The sequence below is a fragment of the Pocillopora damicornis genome, chromosome 1 (genome assembly GCF_964200805.1).
Source record: "Pocillopora damicornis chromosome 1, jaPocDami1.2, whole genome shotgun sequence".
NCBI lineage: Eukaryota > Metazoa > Cnidaria > Anthozoa > Scleractinia > Pocilloporidae > Pocillopora > Pocillopora damicornis.
The window spans coordinates 40,344,645-40,367,906 of NC_142670.1; the positions used below are offsets into that span (position 1 = coordinate 40,344,645).

General features: G+C 39.5%; 3 protein-coding genes and 2 long non-coding RNA genes across 7 annotated transcripts in view; 2 read left to right on the plus strand and 3 right to left on the minus strand.

Annotated features, from left to right (window-relative positions):
• The first annotated feature begins 428 nt into the window (after nt 1-428).
• Nucleotides 429-23,262, plus strand: part of LOC113675139 (solute carrier family 35 member F3) — a 37,486-nt gene continuing 14,652 nt past the window's right edge. The window contains exon 1 of the mRNA XM_089197236.1: nt 429-663. Within this exon, the coding sequence (XP_089053362.1) occupies nt 549-663 (115 nt within the window). The 5' untranslated portion in view covers nt 429-548. The remainder of the gene's footprint in view (nt 664-23,262) is intronic.
• LOC149053865 (uncharacterized) lies at nt 6,191-16,790 on the minus strand. Of its 3 annotated transcripts, none has more exons than XR_016183952.1 (2): nt 15,351-16,790; nt 6,191-6,435 (listed from the first exon to the last, which is right to left on the minus strand). XR_016183952.1 is itself a non-coding variant. In XM_089197405.1 (2 exons), the coding sequence occupies exon 2, from the start codon at nt 14,315-14,317 to the stop codon at nt 13,817-13,819; it is 501 nt and encodes a 166-aa protein (XP_089053531.1). In that variant the 5' UTR covers nt 14,318-14,320; nt 15,351-15,848; the 3' UTR covers nt 13,529-13,816. The 3 variants fall into 3 exon arrangements, 2 of the variants coding, with proteins under 2 accessions (XP_089053531.1, XP_089053536.1); XM_089197405.1 differs by lacking the exon at nt 6,191-6,435 and adding an exon at nt 13,529-14,320 and having other exon boundaries at nt 15,351-15,848; XM_089197410.1 differs by lacking the exons at nt 6,191-6,435; nt 15,351-16,790 and adding exons at nt 13,529-14,320; nt 14,810-14,942.
• LOC149053866 (uncharacterized) lies at nt 9,350-10,753 on the minus strand. The gene is made up of 2 exons (XM_089197510.1): nt 10,322-10,753; nt 9,350-9,957 (listed from the first exon to the last, which is right to left on the minus strand). The coding sequence occupies exons 1-2, from the start codon at nt 10,474-10,476 to the stop codon at nt 9,543-9,545; spliced, it is 570 nt and encodes a 189-aa protein (XP_089053636.1). The 5' UTR covers nt 10,477-10,753; the 3' UTR covers nt 9,350-9,542.
• On the minus strand, nt 18,028-19,754 carry LOC149053867 (uncharacterized). Its single transcript, XR_016183981.1, has 2 exons — nt 19,061-19,754; nt 18,028-18,568 (listed from the first exon to the last, which is right to left on the minus strand). It is a non-coding gene; the product is annotated as an uncharacterized LOC149053867 (long non-coding RNA).
• LOC149053868 (uncharacterized) lies at nt 22,605-23,135 on the plus strand. Its single transcript, XR_016183994.1, has 2 exons — nt 22,605-22,741; nt 23,029-23,135. It is a non-coding gene; the product is annotated as an uncharacterized LOC149053868 (long non-coding RNA).

Here is a 23,262-nt window from a genome sequence, read left to right on the forward strand (position 1 = left end):
GAAAGATGCATATACGCTTTTCTGAGGTCTTCTCTTTTTCGCGCGTATCGATGAAATTCTCGGCAAGCGTTCGCCACGCAAGCTCTTATTCTTTTGTAGCACGCATGAATAATTCCGTGACCACACAATAAAGTAACAAGAACTTTGAGTTGGACTATGGATGATATCAAGTGTAAATCTATTTTTAAAGAAGAAATAAAAGATTTTGAAATAATGGTTAAAGAAATGATTGGAGGACTTTGATTCACGTCACGTTTTGAAACAAATATTACGTGAAAGACTGATGGGAACTAAAACTTTCTCCATAATTTGATTTCATACAAACGGGATGTCGTCAAGAGACAAACCCATGAGAGGAAAAACTCGCGTATCAGGCTTTGTCCCTAGCGTGCAGTTCACGTGCAACAAACCTTTGATCTCATTATTTACGTTCCCGTCAGGAAAATCGCAGCCAAATGCGGGACAAATACTTGTGTTCCAATTAAGAATTTAACGATCTCTTTTTATAACTTGTTTTTTTCCACTTGTTGGTGTGAGAAGAGTTGATCATGCAAGGAAACGAAAACCAGTTCAAGACGTTTAGCGAAAAATCAAAGTCATTATTCACACCTGATAATGACAACGAAACTGGAAGACGAACAAATTTCTACGACGAAGATGCAGGTACATGATGACAATAAAATAATTTAATTTTTATTGAAGTAGTCGATCGGATAACCTCCATCCGATTTGCCGAGTGCGGAATTTTTGCTCGCTAAAGACATATATGTTATTTGCCGGCTGGGAGGTCCGTATGGTGAAAAACTGTGACCGAGGTCTTGAAAATACTGCCCGAGGCCGTAGGCCGAGGGCAGCATTTTCAAGACCGAGGTCACAGTTTTTCACCATACGGACCGACCCCTAGCCGGTAAATAACATATTTATTGTTTTTAAACTTGACGAAATTCTTTCCGAAAGAACCCGAATGATTTATGGCCGTAAATACGGCAAGATCTTCCATAAACTGAACAATTTTTGAGTGAGTAAATGGTAGTTGAAATAGAGGTGATGCAAATTTAAGAGAGATACCTCAGCGAAACATTTTCATTTCCGTAACGATAAAGGTGATTTAAAAGGCTTCCAAACAAACTTTGAAACATTATTTTTACAAGTATCTGTCACAATCTGACACCTGTCAATTAGAGAGCACACAAGAGAAAAAAAATCGTAGGAACATTTGAAAACCAACAGAACTAGTTTGGCAAGGACTGTCACGACAATGTTTTCTTAAAAATCAGTTAATGATCTAACGGAAAGTATTATTTACTCTCATCGACCATACATTCATGTACGAAGATTTACCTCTGTTCATTAAGTAAACGGCGAGGAAAGTAATTGTGAGTAAATTCAATTTTTTATTTTGAAGTTGTGAGAGTTTGCTCGTTTGTTTGCTGTAATGGCCTGTTTAACTCTGATCTTTCCTTCACAAAAACTAAATTCGAACGGCACACTCCAACGAGACACAAGGGAATTTGATGCAGCCTTTTCTCAATTCCTTCAATTTCTGTTGTGAAATTTAAGGTACGAATGTCCAAATTGAACGGAATTGGAAAGACTCACCAGGAGCGTATATTTGTTGTAGAACTTAAATTAAAACTTCGCTCGCTTTTTTTTTTACTATGAACAAATTGCTCTAGAAAATTCAGATACTAAATGAATGAAAGTTCCATCGTTCAGTTTAACTGTAACCAAATACCTCACGTTTCAACTTTCTGGGTACTTTTTGTGAACGATAAAAATTAATTGCAGACGGTTTTTAGGCCGCTTGTCAACCAACGTATGACACTATTGTTTATACAAATTCATTCTGAAACCAATATTTTTCTGTCAACCAAAGTGATTTGATAGAGAGAAAAGGGAGGATTCATAAGTTATTTATCGGCTTGAGGTAGTGACCGACGTGTTTGCTTAAAAATACTGCCCAGCCGGAAAACGAGGTATAGTTATGAAAAATGACAACGAAAGTTGGGATGTACTCGGCGACTCACGAAAGCGTTACCGTGGCCCGTAGGCAGAGAAAGGAAAAAACTGACCGGGTGAAGAACCAATCAGATTGCAAGATTCGTTACCGTGCCCTCTAAAAAAACAATAAAGAATTTTATTTTACACAATGCATAGAATTCACAATATAGACTTAACTTTTATTTATCAGATATAGTCTTGATGCACTCATAGTATTTTCTAACATTTGGTGGCATTTTGATTCAAAATTTTTCCACTCACTCTCGTCGTGAAGGAACAATAACCATGATCATGTTACAGTGTCTCCATTTTCTCTCGAACAACTATCCGCCATTTTCACAGCATGGGTTACACGTTTACTATTGGTAATCTGATATCTTTCATTTGTCCAGTAGTATCGCGTTTCTCATGAAGTGCGGTAAAATATACGTTAAAAACACAGAAAAGCCAACATTTCTCATTGTAAAAGACGATGATATTTTACGAACCGCTATCTCCGAGTCCTCCATTAGGCCTAGTTCAAACGTCGATCTTTACATGTACCGAACCTAACGTTTCTATTAAGTACATGTAAAGATCGACGTTTGAATCAATTAGGATCGGCAGATTTGTATTCGGATCGACAGTGCCGTTCTATCCGACTCGGCTAGTCGGATAGAACGGTAAAAGATCGGCATTAATTCATACGTCGTACTTTACATGTACCCAACTTAATGTATACATTATACATACGTTAAAATAATTATGTTGTACCCACAATTCAAGAAAGTTCGTTTACGTGCCATGCGCGAAAGCCTTCGAACCATTCAAACAATATGGCGGGAAAGGAGGAAGGCTCGTGCTCCTCTTGTTTTAAAACCTTGCGCCTGAATAGTTGTTGCAAACATTTTCCCACTAGCCAGAATTTCTTTTCAGTCGACGACACGAACGAACTAGACGAGGAACTGTGATGTTCCTTTGGGAAATAAGCAATAATAGAAGGCAAGCCAAATTCAAAACTCGTCTTCTCCTGGCAGCAAGGTTGTTTAATGCTAACTGCATCTTGAGTCGCCTTTTTCTACCCTCCTTAATCGCATTTGCAAGAAAAACAAGCTCTTCATTTCCACGAGTTGTGCTTCCCGCATTTTTTTCCGCCATTTTGGTAGGCATGAACCGCTGACTACAATGGAGTTATGTTCAGTTTTGCAATTAGGATCGACTAAATTCGGATCGACGTTTGAATCAACTGCCGCTCTTAATTATTCGAGTCGACCCAAATTGCAATTAGGTTCGGTACATGTAAAGATCGACGTTTGAACTAGGCCTTACTTAGTTGAAATTTAAGAGGCTGTCTCTCTTATTTCCACCCAGTCAATTTTGCGTCAAAAATAATTTTGCCTGAAACTCTGTCAACAGAAAGACTTTACCTAGGAAAGAACTAAATTAGATTTGGTTTTATTCGAAATATTTTTCTGACTGCATTAGGGGCCATAATTATTTTCCAGTTCGTAGGGACCGTTGCAACGTCTCGAAAAATAGGCATATTTTGTAACATTGTAAAATATTTGATTCGCATAGTTAAGCCACAGAATTTATATCAGATTGCTTAAAAACCTTTCTAGTTTGCCAAGAAAGTTAGAATTTGCCCTCTCAATATATTTGAAAAGGCGAATTTTAGCATATTCTGACCACTAGAAATCGCCATCGGCCGATAGCCGTAAATAACCTTGATTTAGACGTTAAGTTTTGGGATTTGGGACCTGCTTGACGATTCTATCCTACACAGCCGTTAAGTTTACCCTTGAATCACCCATTTAACATCGCTGCAGAGCTGAATTTTTTCCAAAATCAGAATATAAACTCTCCATGTCTGGAAGCTGAGGGAGAAATGAAGGTTTCAGGCTTCTGAAGTGAAGAAATAATCGCTTAAATTTAGATCCAGTCCGATGTTATACTGTTCTCACAAAGGTCCACACAAAAGAGAAGACCGCTGATAGCTTGTACCGTACGTTGTGCCGTATGGTTTTGTTTTGTATCCCAATGTAATATTTGGGGAGAAAAATTTTGGACGAAAAGAATAAATGCTTTTACCTGTGGTTTGATATCATATAATTAATGAATCAATTTCAAATATCCTGAGCTTGCTTCTCTCGGTTCCGCGTCGATTGTGTCCACAGAACAGCAACCTGTCAATAGCCGGAGAAATCGGCTACCAACGTGTTAAAAACTTGACACATGCTTCGTATGAACAGATGTTATAAGTGTTGCTTTTGGTAAATTTTCAATCGATTTCATCAAAGCATTTCACTGACTACTAGATATTATAATATAATACACTAGAACAACGCCGTCAGAACTTGATTTCGGAAGTAAAGGTATTTTGTATCTGTAGAGCATATTCTACACTTTCAGCCACCGTATAAGACATTGTTTACATAAGTCTACTGAGAAACACATTGACAATCACTAATCACGTCCAGCAGTTTGTCTATGAGGATCTGTTTTTTTTCTCTCAATTGTACAGGGATCTCAAAATGACTACAGATGGCTCTAAACAAAACCACATTGAATTTCTGAGGTGTGTTATTGTGGTGACGTTCACAGAGGTCCTACGTATCGTAGCAGATTGGATGTGAGACTTTGATCTCTTTGTTAACTTTGTCTACCAGATCTTGTCTCTCGGAATTTTCCTGGACGCATTGGATATCTTCCTCCTTATCCAGTGATATTCCGATCACACCCTGATCTTTTCGTCGCATTGCTGCTAGCCGGAAGAAAAAGCTCTGAACTTGGCTCTTTGTCAGCCACTGCTCTCAAGTGAACAAACGTGCATTTGATTCATTTTTCGCATTTCGCATGTCAACTGCAACTTGCAAACCGTGCCGTTAGGTATTCTTTTACCTTTTCTGGAAATCTAACGCTGCTCCTTGGTTTCCTTACGGCCCATCCTGTTCGTAGAGACGAGTGGGGTGAAGTATCCACGGGAGAAGTGAGTGGTGTACTGGAATCTAACGAACAGCTCGAACACTCGATACCAGCGGTATCTATCGACGAGAACTTAAGGACCCAGTCCCTTTTGATTGCATCATACTGGCCTAACTGACTGTATGCTTTCCAACGTCCAGGTGCAGCTCCAGCTGCGAAAAGGTTTCCAACACTTCAACACATCCAAACACAGTGCATTCAAACAATGGCGTTGTACTCCCTGTTTCCTTGCTGCCCTTTGAACGACGCTTGACCACACGCTTTTCAGGAGGATCATAAAACCGTTGAGATTCTATGGTTTGAAGGGACGTTTGACCTTGGTGCTTGATATAAATTACGTCATATGGAATGTACTTCCCTTTACCGATGCCATAACATTTCCAAACTCTCAGACCGATATCTCCATATTCGAAGTTGTGGAAGCTACTAAAATTCCCAATCTTATTTATACAGAGAGTGTTCTTTGATTCGTGTACTATGCTTACTGCAGCTGTTGTTCCCTTCACTGGGTGTTTCGTCAATTTCTATCCTCTGTCCAATGAAAGCTTTAACAACCTCGCTGAAGACTCACTACAGACTGAAGCCTCTCTGGTTTCGAAAAAGCACTTGCAAGCCATACCATACTTGCAGGCCTTCCAAAAAAAATAAAGGGTCAGCGGGTTCACCCGCAATGGTTAATGCGGACCTCTGTTATGCGCGATAGTGCAATCGTTCAGCTTTAAATTCCAAAACGCCAAACTTCGACACATAGACTTACAAGTGGAGTACTATGACTGATTCTTGAAGAGAATGCAGCTGCAATCCAAAGTTTCAACGGGACATTAAGCGCGAAACATGGCTTTAGTTTTCGAGGTTATATAGTTCGCAACAACGAGTCAAAGAAGAGTATCGATAGATGCCGACCACTGAATTTTGGAGGTATTTGCTGGAGTTATCATAAAGTTCACCAGTTTGGGAAGCGAGGAACATCTGAAATGTCACTTAAACCCATGATTTCTCTGGCTATTGACAGGTTGCTGTTCTGTGGACACAATCGACGCGGAACCGAGAGAAGCAAGCTCAGGATATTTGAAATTGATTCATTAATTATACGATATCAAACTCCAGGTAAAAGCATTTATTCTTTTTCTCCCCAAATATTACATTGGGATACAAAACAAAACCATACGGCACAAGCTATCAGCGGTCTTCTCTTTTGTGTGGACCTTTGTGAGAACAGTATAACATCTGTTCTCATGAAAACCCTCGCTTGCAAAGTAATAATGAGTTGAGAACATTTTGCGTAACTCGTAAAGCTGTCAAAAGAAACTGCCTTAAGTTTTTTTGTCCATGCCATCGTAGCTTTTCCGACTCTTTTCTATCTTAAACCTAAGAATAAATCTCGCAGCAAATTTAATTTAACTTAATATCTTACCTTTTCATTCCCGGTAAAATCAGGCTCCTCATACAGCAATACTTTGTCACTCATCTCTTAAAAACAGAACGTAAACAATCTTTTAATCACAAAGGCAAGTATATTACTGCCGAGTCATACGGGTCTTGGTATTCCACACCGCCAGAGCTTATCCCTATTTCCTTAGAAGGAAGCCTCTACAGGCGTGTTAGTACTGCTATGAGGGCCCTGGATGACAGGATATCCCACCAATTCGCTAACTTTTCAAGATATTTGCTCTACCTATTAACACTGCACGAAAAATTGGATTTAAACAGATTTGCAACTGAAGTAAATATGATGCAAATTTAGACCTCCAGATTTGACCTAAATTCGCAATGAAAGCAATGATGATGCAAATACAGATATTTATTCCCGTTGTATTTGCGCGCAAATGTGAAGTAAATATGATATCTACTTTATCTTTGCTTTGTTTTTGATACCTCCGCAAATCAACAAATTTGACTTACATTTATACAGATTTGCTCTATTTGCAAAGTATTAAGTTTGCTTACAGCACAAAATGTAGGCAAATATGGTGTAAATCCATTTGTTTGCATCATTGTTTCACAAATGTTGTCGAGGCTTCAAATAAAAACATTTGCACGTGTTTTATTCATGTTTTGCTAAAGGATCAAATATGCTCATTTACACTAAATTTGTATTACTATCAAACCAACAAATTTGCGCGTGTAATCTCACATTTGCCATCTATGCAAATATGGTCATCTTCGATGAATTTACAACCGTTATTCTCATATTTATACGTCCTTTTTTGAAATTATCTCATTACCGTTTCAATCCAAAACATTAACAAATCATATATTATCGATAAGAAACTGTGGTTCGTTCACAAAACTACTCAAAACCTCGCAAAGGGTCCACACCCACCGGAATAAAAAGAAATACCGACTTTTCACTAACTGAAAAGTGATTTTCGCTGACCCCGCGGGATGAATGTTAACATGTGTAATGTTATTATTCCTTCATCTAGAAAACAGCTTTCTTCAGGTGGTCTTATATTTAACTTACCATTGATGAAATGACTTAATCTAAGTTTTTGGGCCCTGGAAAATATGGATAAACTTAAAAAGGAAAAGAATATAGTTGCTCAATTTATATTTGGAGAATTGTGGGAAAAAAGAAGCAAATAATGAAACAGAAATAGCGCGTCAGAGAGGCTATTCAACGTTTAACGTCGTGACTCCAAGAAAGAAATGTTCAAGGCTTTGTTTTTAAATCTCTCCTTAACAGATTACCAGATGAGTGGGTTCCTTTAAATGAGGTTCAAAAGCATAGGACACGAACTGTACACATCTCTCAGCTCCCAAACGACGTGGCCGCTGATTTGGATCCTTCGTTCTACAGACAATTGTCCCACAGAAAACACCACCGCAAATGATTATCGCAGTTTGTTACAAAGTGTAGCATTTATAGAGATCTTAGTCCTTTACATGCTTTCAAAGTTATGATACTCTTGAGAAAAGAAATCCCTTTTGACCATCAAAGCTAATCGGTGTTACCATTGGGCTAGCTTTCCCACTCTCCTTGATTGCGTTAGAAAACTCTAAGCACTCTTTCCACCAATCGTATGCAAGAGTAAACCCAGCCATGATTTTCTCAAGGACGAGGGCGTTATATGTGTCTACTTTCAGTTCGCTTTAGGCTCCTGGAGTTCTTACACGTTACTTTGTTCTGGTTGGCCATTGTAAATACGCTGGTTTTGGTTTTTACGACTTCAGTGGATAAAGGCTTCAATTTAGCTGACGCTCTCTCTCAAAATTCTAACTTTTCTTTCTCCTTTCTCTTCACGGTCACAGCTTTTCTGCTCGTGTATTTATAAACCTCTTTTGGAGATTATTGCTGTCATTTCGTTTTCATTTTAAAGTTAGGTTACTTTTATCTTTCTGTGCGACTGTCATCCGACTTTGTTCTTAACTCGTCCTACAAACGTTTTTTTTTTGGAATAAGTAGCTTAGATGAGGTGAACCGTCTCTCAAAACTAACTTATGCTTTTGTTATCTTTGTGAGGCGTGTAGAAATTGTGGGCTTTCTTTGTAATGGGGCGCTTTCTGTGAACTTTCTTGGATGACAGATTATTCCATCGGCTTTCTTAATGCAACTTGTCAAATTAAACATTTGTAAATAGTTACACAAAGAGACTATCGGGGTTTGGACAGGCGCAAATATTTTCGTCATCTCCTCTTGTGTTTACGCCAGGCTGTCTCGAAATACGTAGGGGATTAATCGTGATAAATTAGCAAAGCTTCTAGTTTATTGTACAGGCAGCACTGCGGCGTGGATAACTGCAGTACTGAAGTGAGTTTAATATCTATTTCTATTTATTTACTGCAATATATTTTGTTCACACATGACAGAGTTTATGAATAAAGCTATACTGTACATAACTTGCTTTGCAATAAATGTGATATTGATTCTTCCTAAGCTGGAATTTGATGCACAGTTGTTCGATCATTTGAAAATGATTCACCCTCCAATTGAGAGGCGAAGAATACCTATTTCGGTCCATCGTGAGGAGTGACCACAATTCTCCTCTTTCCCCTTATTGCAGCCGACACCTGTTCTAGATACCATCGTTATGTTGTTCACATGTCGAACTGATTGTTCTGATTAAAGTTGGTCATTACTAAGTTCAACTTAATAAAGCTGTCAAAGACCATGGTGTTAAAGGGAAAATTGAAAACGATCACAAACGCGAAGGAAGCACAATCGTTGGGCTCTGGGGCCTTTGTTCGTTCTTACTTAAAACGTCTTAGTTTAAATAAATTGACAGAAAATGATAGTAAACAGATGTTTGAGCTACTTTTGTTTTCTTGTTTGTTCATAACAAACTATGCATCCGAGATTTCACAAGCAATTATCTACTCCTAAACTTGAACTTCTTAACAAAGCGCCCTTAAAATCAAATTATCATCAAATGCACACCACTTCTTTCACCCACATAAGCTCATTTTTAGTTTACTAACTCTTACATGACACACTGGGGAGTGAAATTTACCTAAATACCGCAGCAGATATAAAAAGAATATTTTAAAGAAACGGACTTCATAAAGAAACTGTCTTGATATACCTTATTTTTAAATTAAAAAAATATATTTAATACGTAAGTAGGTTGACAGAGCTCTTATTTTTTGGAGCACCGCCCTTGTGCAAGATACTTCATTTCCACGTCACTAAGAGCGTAATTATAAATGATAAATTCATCAACTAGTCCTGTTAAATAAGATCCTGTATAAAAATGTCTTCCGATACCGGCAAAATGGCCCCAATCTTGAGACAGGTCACCGCTCGCAGATTTTTGTTTCACCATGACTCCGTTAACATAAACTTTCGCCAGCATGGCTGTGGAGTCATACGTCACTGCCACGTGTGTCCAGTTGCGCGCAGGAATGGAGGGAAGGGTGACGACATTGAACACTTCTTTGTCGTTTTCTTGGTGATGATACCAAATTACTTTCCCATCCTGCACTGCGAAGTGGTATTGGTCATGCTTGTGATCGGAATGGCTTCCGATTGTATTAAATATTTCGTGCTCTTTCCTATGTAAAATGCAAAAAGAATCTCAGTGAATTAATTGCGTCTAAAATCATTACAGGAGACAAGCATTTTAGCGCAGCTGTCTCACTTTGGTTATCGAGAGAAGTAGAAAATTACATCGAATTCTTTGCGGTAACACCTCTCGCTATTTTAGGGGGAAAAAATAATCCGCCTTCATCCAAAAGAGACAAAGTGGGAGAGAGTTTTTAAATATACAGCCATTTTTTAACAAAGAGAGCTTAACTGTAAGCAGGGGCCGGAAGCGCTTACCCCCCCCCCCCCCTCATCGATAAAGTTCTTTTTTCCGACGTCCCTGAAGATAGAAACTGATTAAGTCATAACTACCCGTAGTTACTTATATCAAACCTGTTTGTTTGTAGACTGATCCACACTGATATGGTTATGGCTTTTTGGGGTTTTTCTCTGAAAGTATCACCGGGAATTTTAATCTGTCCCATGGTCATATTCACAGCCTTCCCGCACGTTCCATTGTCGGAGACAGCTGTTCCATTTATAGCCATGCCATTGTTTGCAAGCCCAGACTGGTCATACACTGTTTTACCCGCAAACAAATCAAAGCCATAATGTAGTACTATTCTGTGGTAATTGCAGGTCTGAGCAAGAAGTGTTATTTCATTTTGTTTCAAGTCGCGCTCAAATAAATATAACTCGTCGATGATGCCGTTCAGATTGTTTTGCTCAATCCATTTTCCATCAGCCCCTTTTTCGTACTCTTTTCCGATGCTAGTCTTTCCATTCCAATCCTGGTCAACACAAGAAAAGATAAATACATTTAGCCCCCCACAGTCTGTCTAATTAAAGTTTTGGGTAGTCTTTTATACACCAGGATCTACAATAGAAAATAATTAAGGTGTAATAAAGTTTTAAAGATTAAAGAGGAAAAGCGGGCACAGAGGACCAGAGGGAAAGTGGGCACAGAAGATCAGAGGAACAATGGACGCAAAAGAGCAGAAGAATAGCGGGCACTGGGGACCAGAGGAACAGTTAGGACATAGGACCAGAGGAACAATGAACACAGAGGATAAGAAGAATGAATACAGAGGACCAGAGAAACAATGGGCACAAAGGACCAGTGGAACAGTGGGTACAGAGGACCCAGGGAACAGTGGGCACAGAGGGCCAATGGAATAGTGGGCACAAAGGACCAGTGGAACAGTGGGTACAGAGGACCAGCGGAACAGTGGGCACAGAGGACCAGAGGAACAGTGGGCACAGAGGACCAGAGGAGCAGTGGGTACAGAGGACCAGAGGAGCAGTGGGTACAGAGGACCAGAGGAACAGTGGGCACAGAGGACCAGTGGAACAGTGGAACAGTGGATACAGAGGACCAGAGGAACAGTGGGTACAGAGGACCAGAGCAACAGTGGGCACAGAGGGCCAGATGAACTGTAAATACAGAGGACCAGAGCAACAGTGGGAACAGAGGACCAGAGGAACTGTGGATAGAGAAGACCAGAGCAACAGCGGGCACAGAGGACCAGAGGAGCAGTGGGAACAGAGGACCAGAGGAACAGTGGATACAGAGGACCAGTGGAACAGTGGGCATAGAGGACCAGAGGAACAGTGGGCACAGAGGACCAGAGGAGCAGTGGGTACAGAAGACCAGAAGAACAGTGGGTACTGAGGACCACAGCAACATTGAGCACAGAGGACTAGAGGAACTGTGGATACAGAGGACCATAGCGACAGTGGGCACAGAGGACCAGAGGAACTGTGGATACAGAGGACCAGAGCAACGGTGGGCACAGAGGACCAGAGGAGCAGTGGGTACAGAGGACCAGAGGAACAGTGGGTACAGAGGACCAGAGGAACAGTGGGTACAGAGGACCAGAGGAACAGTGGACACAGAGGACCAGAGGAACAGAGGGTACAGAGGACCAGAGGAACATCGGAAATGACCAAACGCTTGTTAGACGTGATACCGAGTCGACGTCACGAGCTAGTTAGTACCCAGTCTCTCAACTGCTTCTTTTTGTATTCAAAATGGCGGAAAATGGGCTCTTTTCTGGGATTTCGTCTGCCGATAACAAAAAGACGAAACAAAGAATCGCATTTTTTTCTGGGCGAAACGTCTTTTCTTCGCGAAACGTCGGTCAGCGGTCAGCGATCAAGATGGACGTGTTTTTTTGACGGCCATCAAAGTTCTTGAGTCTATTTGCAAATTTCTTTCCGCTTGGCCCAGCCACTTAGCTCGATTAGCTTCAGCTATTTCTAAGTGGCTGTGCTCTTTTCATCCTCTAATTTTTCTTTTTAGTATTTATTTATTTTACTATATTTTTTGGGCACGAATAAAGATTGTTGTTGTTGTCTTAGACAGGTATAAATTTTCGAAATTCATTGAAACTGGCCAAGTGTTATAGGCACTTGAAGCTAATGGCTTAATGACATTTTTGCGAAGGGCTAGTTTCCTAGTTGTTTGTCTTATCTGCATCTGGGATGGAGATAGGAAAATAGTTAGAATTCCTTGCAGGCTCAAATCATGCAATCAATGCTTTGTGATTCATTGTTGGTTCAGATGGCAACACATAAACAACGTCAGTCTTTGACTCAATTTTCCCTCCGCCTTCCCCGGTACTCCATCCCGGCTGTTTTTTGGGTTATTTTCGTTATGATGTATTGGTGGGTTTTCCCCCCACCTTTGATGTTTGAGATCTAACAAGTTACAGTTTCTGTATATTCAATGTTTATCATTTATTAAACCGTCACGCTGGTGGCATATTTACTCCAAATCCTAGTAGTTGTCATCTCTCTGCGCATCAAACTAGGCAAAAATGGCGCGTTTTTGCTTCCTTCGCGCCTTCATCATTGCTTTAGGGGGGATAGGGAATAATTGTTTCACTTTATTCCGTCCAAGATTGCGCCAACAAACAGATCACGCGATTAGCTCTGTACACGATGATTAGCCCTGAACAAAAAAAAAAACGTTTTGGCGCAGAGTTAAATTTTTTTTATCTCTTATTCCGCTAGCGCCCTCCTTTCAGTGTATAGGACTGCTGTTTTACACTCTACTGATTCAGCGGAAAAAATTCACCTCGCACCACTATGTTTTCTCGGTTTATCTCACCTCGGCTAGCCGGGATAGACCGGCACGAACCGTATACATGGTAAAAAGCCATCCCGCCTAACCGGGTGTCCCGGGTCTGCTGACGCTTCAGTGCGTTTTCTCAAGAAACGTATGAGAAGTTAGCCCGCCCAGGGTAGCTCGGTTAGCCCGGTTAGCCGGGGCACCCTCCCCCCATGTAAGCAGGCCCTCACATGCATTTCAGGATATGTGTGTACCACTTGCCCAGCCGACAAAACCTCGGCTGTTTTAGCAGTTGAGAAAGATTCGGAGCGGGTTAACTTTCGATAGCAAATGTGTTTTGAGAGAAGAAAGAAGCGATTTGGTTCATCAGCTTTAACATAAGAGCGAACATTTTTTTTGGTGGTAAGAAAACATTTGTGTGGAAATTGCCGGAGAAAAAGTGATAACCAAGTGTTCCAGTTGCACTCCGCACTAAAATGAAATCTACGATAAAATTCGCTCTTCTTCCGAGATCTACGAGACACCTATTTGTAGCCTAGAAAATTTATTTAAATGATGTGCAAAGACCTTGACAGCACAAAACTATTATACTGTATAAACTACAAGTGAATTAGAAACAACCCTGAACAATCTATTGTTACAACAGTAACTGATTCGCAAGTTCCTTCTGATCATTAATCACGCAGAATAATGGTTCGTTTACAGCAGAAAAAACTGTTCTAACTTAATTGTGGTACACCTAGGACTAACAAGACTACCCTTGTTAATATCGAGTAATCGCTTCTTCGCAATCGTTAGTGGCCGTCCAGGGGCGTTCAAACGTATCGATCAAATGTAAACGTGACGTCTTCTACGCTGGAGCCGGTGATGATCAGCTTGTACTCTCCCTTCTTGATGTTGTAATCACCTTGGATGTGAGCACGAAGCGAATAATCCATGTTGACGGTTTTGTAGACATTCTGGCCTGACTGGAGCAACTGGTACACATGGTCATCCTCAGATCTCTTTGAAAGAGTAATGCGGATGTAATGGCCTTCTTCAAGCGTTTGCTGACTATCACACCACGGCGTCCACATGTCTCCTGTCGGCTTCTGTTCTCCAGGATTGCAAGTCACAGAATCGGGAATCAAGGGGAACGTCCCCAGCGATGATTCGACGTTGAAGACTTTCACTTTGTAGATGTCCGATTGATTATGAACGACGGTGATGTTGCGTATGTCGGCAAGTCCCTTAGTTTCACCTTCTACCGGCTTGTAAACGACTTCACAAATGAAAGGTGTGTGTTTGGTGTGCTTCTTCTTCTGTTCAGTAGACATATCCTAGAAGATAAAGACAGAACTTTATTTTGAACTTTATATCGTTGAATTGAGCCACCCTAACTTTTTGATACTGCAAGCTTTTAACGCTTAAAAAGTTAGTAAATTCGGCTTACCATTAGTCACTTTGAATTTCGTTAATTAGCTGATCTTCACTTGAAAGTCCCAATGTAAATTTCATATTATTTTAAAAACCGAAAGCAAACGGAGCTGCTCCGGTTTGCTTAGCTGGCCATGGTGGGTGTGAATGGCCGCAGCTTAAAATTTTATCCAGCCTCGAAAGTTAGAACCACGTGCACGTTTTACGACTTGTACAACACAGCAAACATAAAAGCTTCAAAAAGTACAGCTCAGTGCTTTCATTTCAATGGTCACACTTCGGGATTTTTATCGACTGATCCCAACAAGTTGTTACTACTTTAATAATCTCAAGTCCGCATTTTTTAGGGCAAGAACTAGAGTAAAACCTATAAATTAATAACACCTCCTTACCGTCTAAATGCAGATGCAGCGTAGAAATCTTATAAAACTTTAATTGCGCTAACCAAGCAGCGACCTCGAAAACCCAACTAGAGTGTACGGCAGGTATCTAGTCCGCCCTTCTTATAGAGACTGTTTGCCCCCAAAGTTTTGCATTACCTTTGGTTTTCAATAGCGCTTTACACTATTGACGTCACAAATTTCGTGTCCCCTGCTGTGACTCAGACATTTTCCCATGGGAAGGTCACTTTGTTTTTTTTTGTCAATTATGCGATTATGCTTACAATCAGATAAACAACTTTCTCGAAGGTAGTGTGTTTTGCGTAGATTCGTCTGTGCGGTAGTTAAAAACGCTGATTGGCTAAACACTAATCTTCCACACATAAGAATAGCAAAGATTTCCGGACAAACATCCCAAGATCACTATCTGTTTCCGACATCTGGCAATGTTGCGTAGAAACGTCTGGTAATGATAAATTAAGTCAATAGAAACAACATAATGTGTGCATAAGGGATATGGATGTGAAACACAGACTAGTTGGGAAGACTTTACCTTGAATTTTCACTTCTCAACAGGTCGATGTAACTTCTTTGGCTCCTTGTCAGGTTTGAGGTTGTGAGGGTTGCGCTCTCAATTTATCACGCATAATGACGGTTATGAACGACTTCCAGATATGGTCATAAATCCAGAGACCTGTCAAAAATGTCAAGATCATAGAGGCTCCACCCAATCACCAGATATTGTTCTGTTCCAAGAGGTGGGACGATGATGGCTCAGTTCCCCGCAGGGGGTGTGTTCAAAGGTCTTACGGCAAATTCAAAACAAAATTGACAGCCACAAGTTCAAATAATTTCGACTAAAGGGAAAAAGCAATGCATACTTTGGAGAAGTTTGTGTCTCAATGCACTCTGGCAAAATATCGCCCCTATATTTGGCCGTAACTTTTCAGAGGTCGCTTTGGTAATAAGCATAGTTAGTAGAGAGTCTCCTCTACTAACTATGTAATAAGCTAAGATACTGTTACTCAGTGAAGCTGTACAAACTATGCCTACGTGTTCAGGCATAAATTAACCGTACATCAGAAGCATTTTCTCCCAGGGGACCGCTTAACAAATACTTAAGAGGTTTATTTTCATTACTTTTGCAAACATAGTGTATCACAAAGCATTAAATGGTCCTTAATCTCCTAGAGTAATAAGAATGTTCTTGCGCAACCGTTGAACACACCCAATTAGGCAAATGAGTTGTTATCTTGTCACTTGTGGGAAAAAAGGAAAAATGTCACATCGTCTTTACTTTCAAAATTTTGGTCGCGTTCTCTTTTTTAGAGTTGGACAACTTAAACCTACCTACACCGACAAATACCTCACTTTCTTGTGAACTTTTATGCAAATTAAACGATCATTTATCGCTATCTAAGGCAAGCAGAAGGCGGAACCTTTTGTTCCAAGGAATTTTCTGTCAAACGACCCGTTCCCTTAGTCCGACTTCTTGCTAATATCCGATTGAAAACTACTTTAAACTCGAACCAAAGGCTGCGGTTTTTGCTCTGCTCACTGAACACAAGTGTTAAGCTGGAGGGAAATTTAGCGGCGAGTATGACACAAGTGTGAACGACAGGATGGTTGGTTTTCTTTTCTTATTTCTTAAAAAGGTTAGAATTAACCTGGCACAAAATGGCAGCCGAGCGTGAACAGAAATAGACTCACAATAGATATGTCTATGGCTTTGTTTATTGTTCGAGAAAAAATGTCGTGATTTAACAAACTTGTAATGGTTAATTTAGTTTTTTTCAGATATATCAACTGTTAACAAATGGAAACTCGTAAAAGGCTTCTTTGGCCAGGCCAAGTGGATTAAAACTCAATAGGTTAACCCACGTTTCGTCTTAATTTTTTATTCAGTCTTGTAGCTTTTCAGAAAGTTTTGCTTACAATGTTGTTTTCCATCGCTTCTACAGAAGCTGAAATAAAACCCCTCCAAATGTGAGCCCTTATGATTGCCTTCTTACAAATGCAATCAAATGCTAGGTTAATTTTCAATCCTGGAAAGTTTTCTGCACACTTCTATCGAAGGAAAGTTTCCTGATAACCACGCGCTTCTATTCGCTTGACTTTTTCTCAGCATTCAATAGAAATCTTCTGTTTACTTTGCTTTTGCTCTCTGTTAACCGAACAGACATAATTAATTCTGGAAAGGGAATCGTAGCGCTCGAAAGGAAGTCTGAGTGAAAGATAATTTTCGTAATTTTTCCTCTGTGATTCTTGACTAAAATTTTTTAATTAGGTTGCGTTCTGAGCGCAATTTGTAAGTTACGCGTTGGTACGTGACTGCAGTTATTTGCATCCGGTGAACCGCCATCGGCAATGAGCTAAGCTACAAATCGCTACTTACTACATAAAAACAAAATTGATAGCCACAAGTTCAAATAATTAGCCCAAGAAGAACCGCTTACGAAGCAAAATGAGAACCACACAATTTTGCACTAAGCAAAGCATACTTTGGAGAAGTTTGTGTCTCAATGCACTCAGTCAAAATATCGCCCCTGTGAATTATTTTGTAATAAGTTTATGAGAATCTTTAGTGAAGGAGATGGTTGTAATTGCTACATCCAGCTGAAACATTTAGACATTTTGTCCCGGAGCTCATCATGATAGCTGATGGTTTTCTGATAGCTCGTAAAGAAAATTAACTATCACTATTGGCAAACATGAAAGTCAACAGTTAATACAATCAACTCAGCATTTAAGTTACAAGATAGAGAATCCCTAGTTTATTTCAGTAGACAGAATTCTTGTCCGCAAGCTTCATTCCCACAAATTTTTCATAATTGAAAATTGCAATACTGTGGAAGTATTTAAGGTCATGCTTCGTTCAATGCCGGTGATAAAGGAGTACCTCACTGATTACTAGTACAAGCAACTAGACTCCAATACAGAAAAGCATTCGCGATACAAAATATAAAAAAAAAAAACCAATATGCGGTCGTAGCATTCCAAAAGTCGCTTTGGTAATTAGCAAAGATACTGTTAATCAGCGAAGCTGTACGGACTATGCATAAGTGAGGGTCTGAATGGGGGGGTCAAAATGTCGGTTGTCGGTTAAAATTTCATTACTTTGTCTGTTGTCGGTTAAGATTTTTGACCTTTGTCGGTTGTCGGTAAATCTCAGTTAATAATTAAAAATACACGGTTTCTTTTACCAACGCTACAAGAAGACGGCGCGAACATTGGTTGTCTTGGTTTATTTTTAAAAATACATTTTAGCCCGGCAAATTCTTTATTTTAGCACGCAAAATGCGCTACAATGCCCATCAAAGTGATAATAATACAGTTTTTACCCGGAATTTAAAAGAAACTATCTTTACATAGCCAACGCACCAAGTGAGCGTTTTTCGTTGTATAAACAAGGCAGTGTTTATAAACAAGGAATACCGCAGAATTTCCAAAGTAGCGAAATTTATGACTTTTGAAAATCAGGTAAACGAACTACAAGTGCTAATTCAGCCCTACCATCCTGAAACTTTTGAAGGTCTCCTTGTTGCCTTTCGTTTCTCTCGATGTCACCTCCTTCAGTCATGATCCTCTTTGCCAGATTTTCATCTTCTTTTGCTTCTTCTCATGATTTCCGTTTCCTTCTCACTTTTTACTCGTCACCTTTCTTCTCAGTTTCGTTCATTGACTTCTGCTTGCTTTTATCAGATGTAGCCGGCGTCTTCAGCAACACTACTGGCTTTCCGGTCCAGTTTGTGACCTCTTGGATAATGTGTACTAAAATATTAAATACCGTGTGTTTTAAGTTTTCTCATTAGTAGGCTTTTGAGAAACTTACACAGTTCTTATCAGCAAAGGCTCGTCAAGATGTATAAAACCTGCACATCGAGCGAAATCTCTCGTGCGTAGCTTCCCTCGAGGAGAGAATTGAATATTATTTGAACGTCTGGTTTTCAGAAACGAATAAATTTAAGGGCGTGTATAAATAAACGGGGTCTTTAATATGTTAAGCTACACTGTTGTTCATTCACCAATTAATCAGAAAGAAGCTTATAAACTGATTTACTCGCTACTTCTTTGTAGAGATTTTTCTTCTCAATTTTCGCATTCAAATGGACGGTGAAAAAGAAAAAAAAAACATTCCGCTCCACAAAACAACAAACAAAAAACGGTGGAACCAGAGTTTAACCACGTTAATATTTGAGCTTAATATTTAACTACAGAACTAAAGTGATTTATCAAACTCCGCTGCACGCGTTCCACACATACCGTTGAGCTCACTGCTGCTTTCATCCGATATTAAATTTGGAAGTTCAAGCTGCCATTGCCCACCGTCACAATTGCAAAATTTTCGCATTTGCCCGCAGGCGATTTCGCCAGGCGAAATAACTTTAACGAAAATCCGCCAATTCCATATTGATGTGCCTGCTCCTTTAGTCCTAAAAACTCCGTAAGATGTTTTTTTTAGTTCAGATACTCCTCTATGAGCTTCTTTGTCTACTGGGACCCTGCTTCGATGACGACTTCTTCACCTTTTCGAAAAAAACTCACGATGACTTTAGCAATCCCAGTCATGACCCGACCGCATGAAAAAACAACGAGCAATAAAAAGACAACAGCAGGGCGTCTCGTCGGCTCGATTGTGATCCGCTGTTCTTGAAATGAGACAGCAGGGCGTCTTGTCAGCCCAATTACGAGCCGCTGTTCTAGAAATGAACCGAAAAGAAGGATCCCGTGGATTTAAAGTAATTTGAAGACAAGAAATTCTATAATTCGGCTTAATTTGGAATTAATGTGGTTACGTCGGGTGAAGAAGGATTTTCTGAGCTAGAAATCATCAAAATGCTGTTCTTTCTGAATACAAACATCCCTATCACGTCTGACCATGTCGGTTGTCGGTTAGAATTTATTTGTCGCTAGTCGGTAATTTTTTCCCCGTTTCGTCGGTAGTCAGTAATTTTTTACGCCCTTTGTCGCTAGTCGGTTAACCCCATTCACACTCTCATACGTGTTCAGGCATAAATTAGCCGTACATCAAAAACATTTTCTCCCAATGGGTCGCTGAAGAGGTTTATTTTAATTTCTTTTGCAAACATAGTGTATCACAAAGCATTGAATGAACTCTAACCTCCTAGATAAACAAGAATTTTCTTGCGCAACCGTTTAACACACCTCTTTAGGCAAATGGGTCATTATCTTGTCACTTGTGGGAAAAAAAGGAAAAATGTCACACAAAATGTCACATCGTTTTTACTTTTAAAATTTTGGTTGGTACGGTTTTACTCTTCTCACTGAACACAAGTGTTTATTACGGTGAGAATGAAATGAGTGTTAACGAAAGGATGGGTGGTTTTCTTTTCTTATTTCTTAAAAGGGTTAGAATTAATCTGGCACAAGATGGCAGCCGAGCGAAAAAAAAGTACGGTCATAATTGCAGCAAATTTGCTAGAGACATGAATAGCAGAAGGAACTGCAGACGTTATCGCTCAAACTTCACGGAAGTGAACAAATTCAGGGAGTTCAAGAATTCTCACATGGACATTTCTATGGATAACCCTGCCGAAATAAAATCAATGTGTGAGAAAGAAAGGATTCGAAAGAATCGATTGAATCATCAATAACCTTATTCTCAGAGTCATCCGTGATTTGTCTTGTTTGACACTATCTACGTAGCCACCTGCCACCTACACAGGGGAAGCTAAGAACTTCAAGGGAATTCGAAAAAGAAACTTAATACAAACATATCCGAATTATTTGGCAGCGACGAGAAGCAATTTTGTTTGATGGGTTTTGCACAAATTAATCCTTTTAAAATTCAGTTATGTGTAGTTAGGGCACTTTTCGCTCTAAGAGCGGATGATATTCGTCCAGGGTGATGAAATCAATCAATTTTGATTCTCAACAGTGAGAGGAAACAAGTTGCAATAAACTTGCGCTAGTACTCAACGGCTCCAAATACAAGTCTCGCAAAATGCCGAGATCTCTCTAAGTATATATTCCCGATATTCCCGAAAAGCAAAACTATCAAAACTGTAAAACAAGTATGTGTGGGTGAACAGCTTTTCAGTTGATGTGGGTAGCCTTGTTCAAAAGATAATAGCAATGGACAACAGTTATTGGCTTTAATTAAACTGTAAAGCTGTATTTATTGAGTTTAACACTCGTCTATTCCAGGTTCGCCACGAAGGTCATTTGAGGTGAACCGTGACCGACCGCGAACACTACGGACGCAGTAAACTCTGTAACAATTTGAAAATTGTCTGAAAGAATTCAAACTACAACCGGGCCAAGATGATTAAAACTCAGTCGGTTAACCCACGGTTGGTGTTACTTTTTTATTTAGTCTTGTAGCTTTGTTAATCAAAAAAACATAATCAACACTGGGAAGGGAATCATAACTAGTAGCGCTCGAAAGGAAGTCCAAGAGAGATAATTTTTCCCAATTTTTCCTCTGCGATTCTTGACTTAAATTACTAATTACGTTGCGTTCTAAGTAAAATTTGTATGTTACGCGTTGGTACGTGACGGCAGTTATTTGCATCGGGTAAACCATTATCGACAGTGAACAAAGCGAGCTATCGCTACTTATTACATAAAAACAAAATTGACTGCCACAAGTTCAAATAACTAGCCCAAGAAGAACCGCCTGCGAAGCAAACATGAGAACCACACAATTTTGCTCCAAGCAATGCATACTTTAGAAAAGTTTGTGTCTCAATGCACTCAGTCAAAATATCGCCTCTGTGAATTATTTTGCAATAAGTTTATGAGAATCTTTAATGAAGGAGATGATTGTAATTGCTCTATACGTTGACAAATTTAGACATTTTACCCCAGAGCTCATCATCATACAAGCCGATGGTTTTCTAATAGCTTATAAAGAAAATGAACGATCACTATTTGCAAACATGAAACTCAACAGTTAATACGATTAATTCAACATTTAAGTTACAAGTTAGAGAATCAGTAGACAGCATTCGTGTCTTCGTGTCTGCAATCGATGAAATGTTTCCTTAAAACCACGCGCTTCTATTCGCTTGACTTTTTCTCAGCATTCAATGGACATCTTCTATTTACTTTGCTTTTGCTCTCTGTTAATCGAACAGACATAATCAACTCTGGTAAGGGAATCGAAAGGATTCGCTCGAAAGGAAGTCTGGGTGAAAGATAATTTTTCTAATTTTTCCTCTGTGATTCTTGACCAAAATTTTTTAATTAGGTTGCGTTCTGAGCGAAATTTGTAAGTTACGCGTTGGTATGTGACTGCAGTTATTTGCTTTAGGTGAACCGCTATCGACAATGAGCAAAGCTATCAATCGCTACTTACTACATAAAAACAAATTTGACAGCCACAAGTTCAAATAATTAGCCCAAGAAGAACCGCTTACGAAGCAAACATGAGAACAACACAATTTTGCCCTAGGCAATGCATACTTTGGATAAGTTTGTGTCTCAATGCACTTAGTCAAAATATCGCCCTTGTGAATTGTTTTTCAATAAGTGTATGAGAATTCTTAGTAAAGGAGATGATTGTAATTGCTACATCCAGTTGAGACATTTAGACATTTTTCCCCAGAGCTCATCATGATAGCCGATGGTTTTCTGATAGCTTATAAAGAAAATTAGCTGTCACTATTTGCAAACATGAAACTCAACAGTTAACACAATTAACTCAGCATTTAAGTTACGAGATAGAGAATCCCGAGTTTATTTCAGTAGACAGCATTCTCATCCACAAGCTTCATTCTTAGACATTTTTCATAATTGATAATGACAATACTGTGGAAGTATTCAAGGTCATGCTTCAGTGCCAGTGATAACGGTGTGCCTCACTGATTACTGGTACAAGAAACTGGATTCCAGTACATAAAAGCATTCGCGATACAAGTTATGAAAGAAAACCAATATCCCGGCGTAGCTTTCCAAAAGTCGCTTTGGTAATTAGCTAAGGTACTGTTACTCGATGAAGCTGTATAAACTACGCGTACATATTCAGGCATAAATTAAGAGCACATCAAAAACATTTTCTCTCAGTGAACCGCTTAACAAATACTTAAGAGGTTTATTTTCATTACTTTTGCAAACATAGTGTATCACAAAGCATTGAATGTGTGGGTGATCAGCTTTTCAGTTAATGATGTAGGTAGCCTTGTTGAAGAGATATCGGCAATGGACAACAGTTGTTGGTTTTAAGCTGTAAAGCTGTATTAACTGGGTTTAACAATCCACTATTGCAGGTTTGTCACGAAAGTCATATGAGGTGAACCGTGATCAACCACGAACACAACGGAGGCGGTAAACACTCCAACAATTTGAAAATTAAAAGAAAAATTTATACGATCAACTCAACGTTAACGTTCATGTTACAAGATAGAGAATTCCGAGTTTATTTTAGTAGACGGCATTCTTGTCCGCAAGCTTGATTAAAAGACATTTTTGACAGTTGAAAATGACAATACTGTGGAAGTATT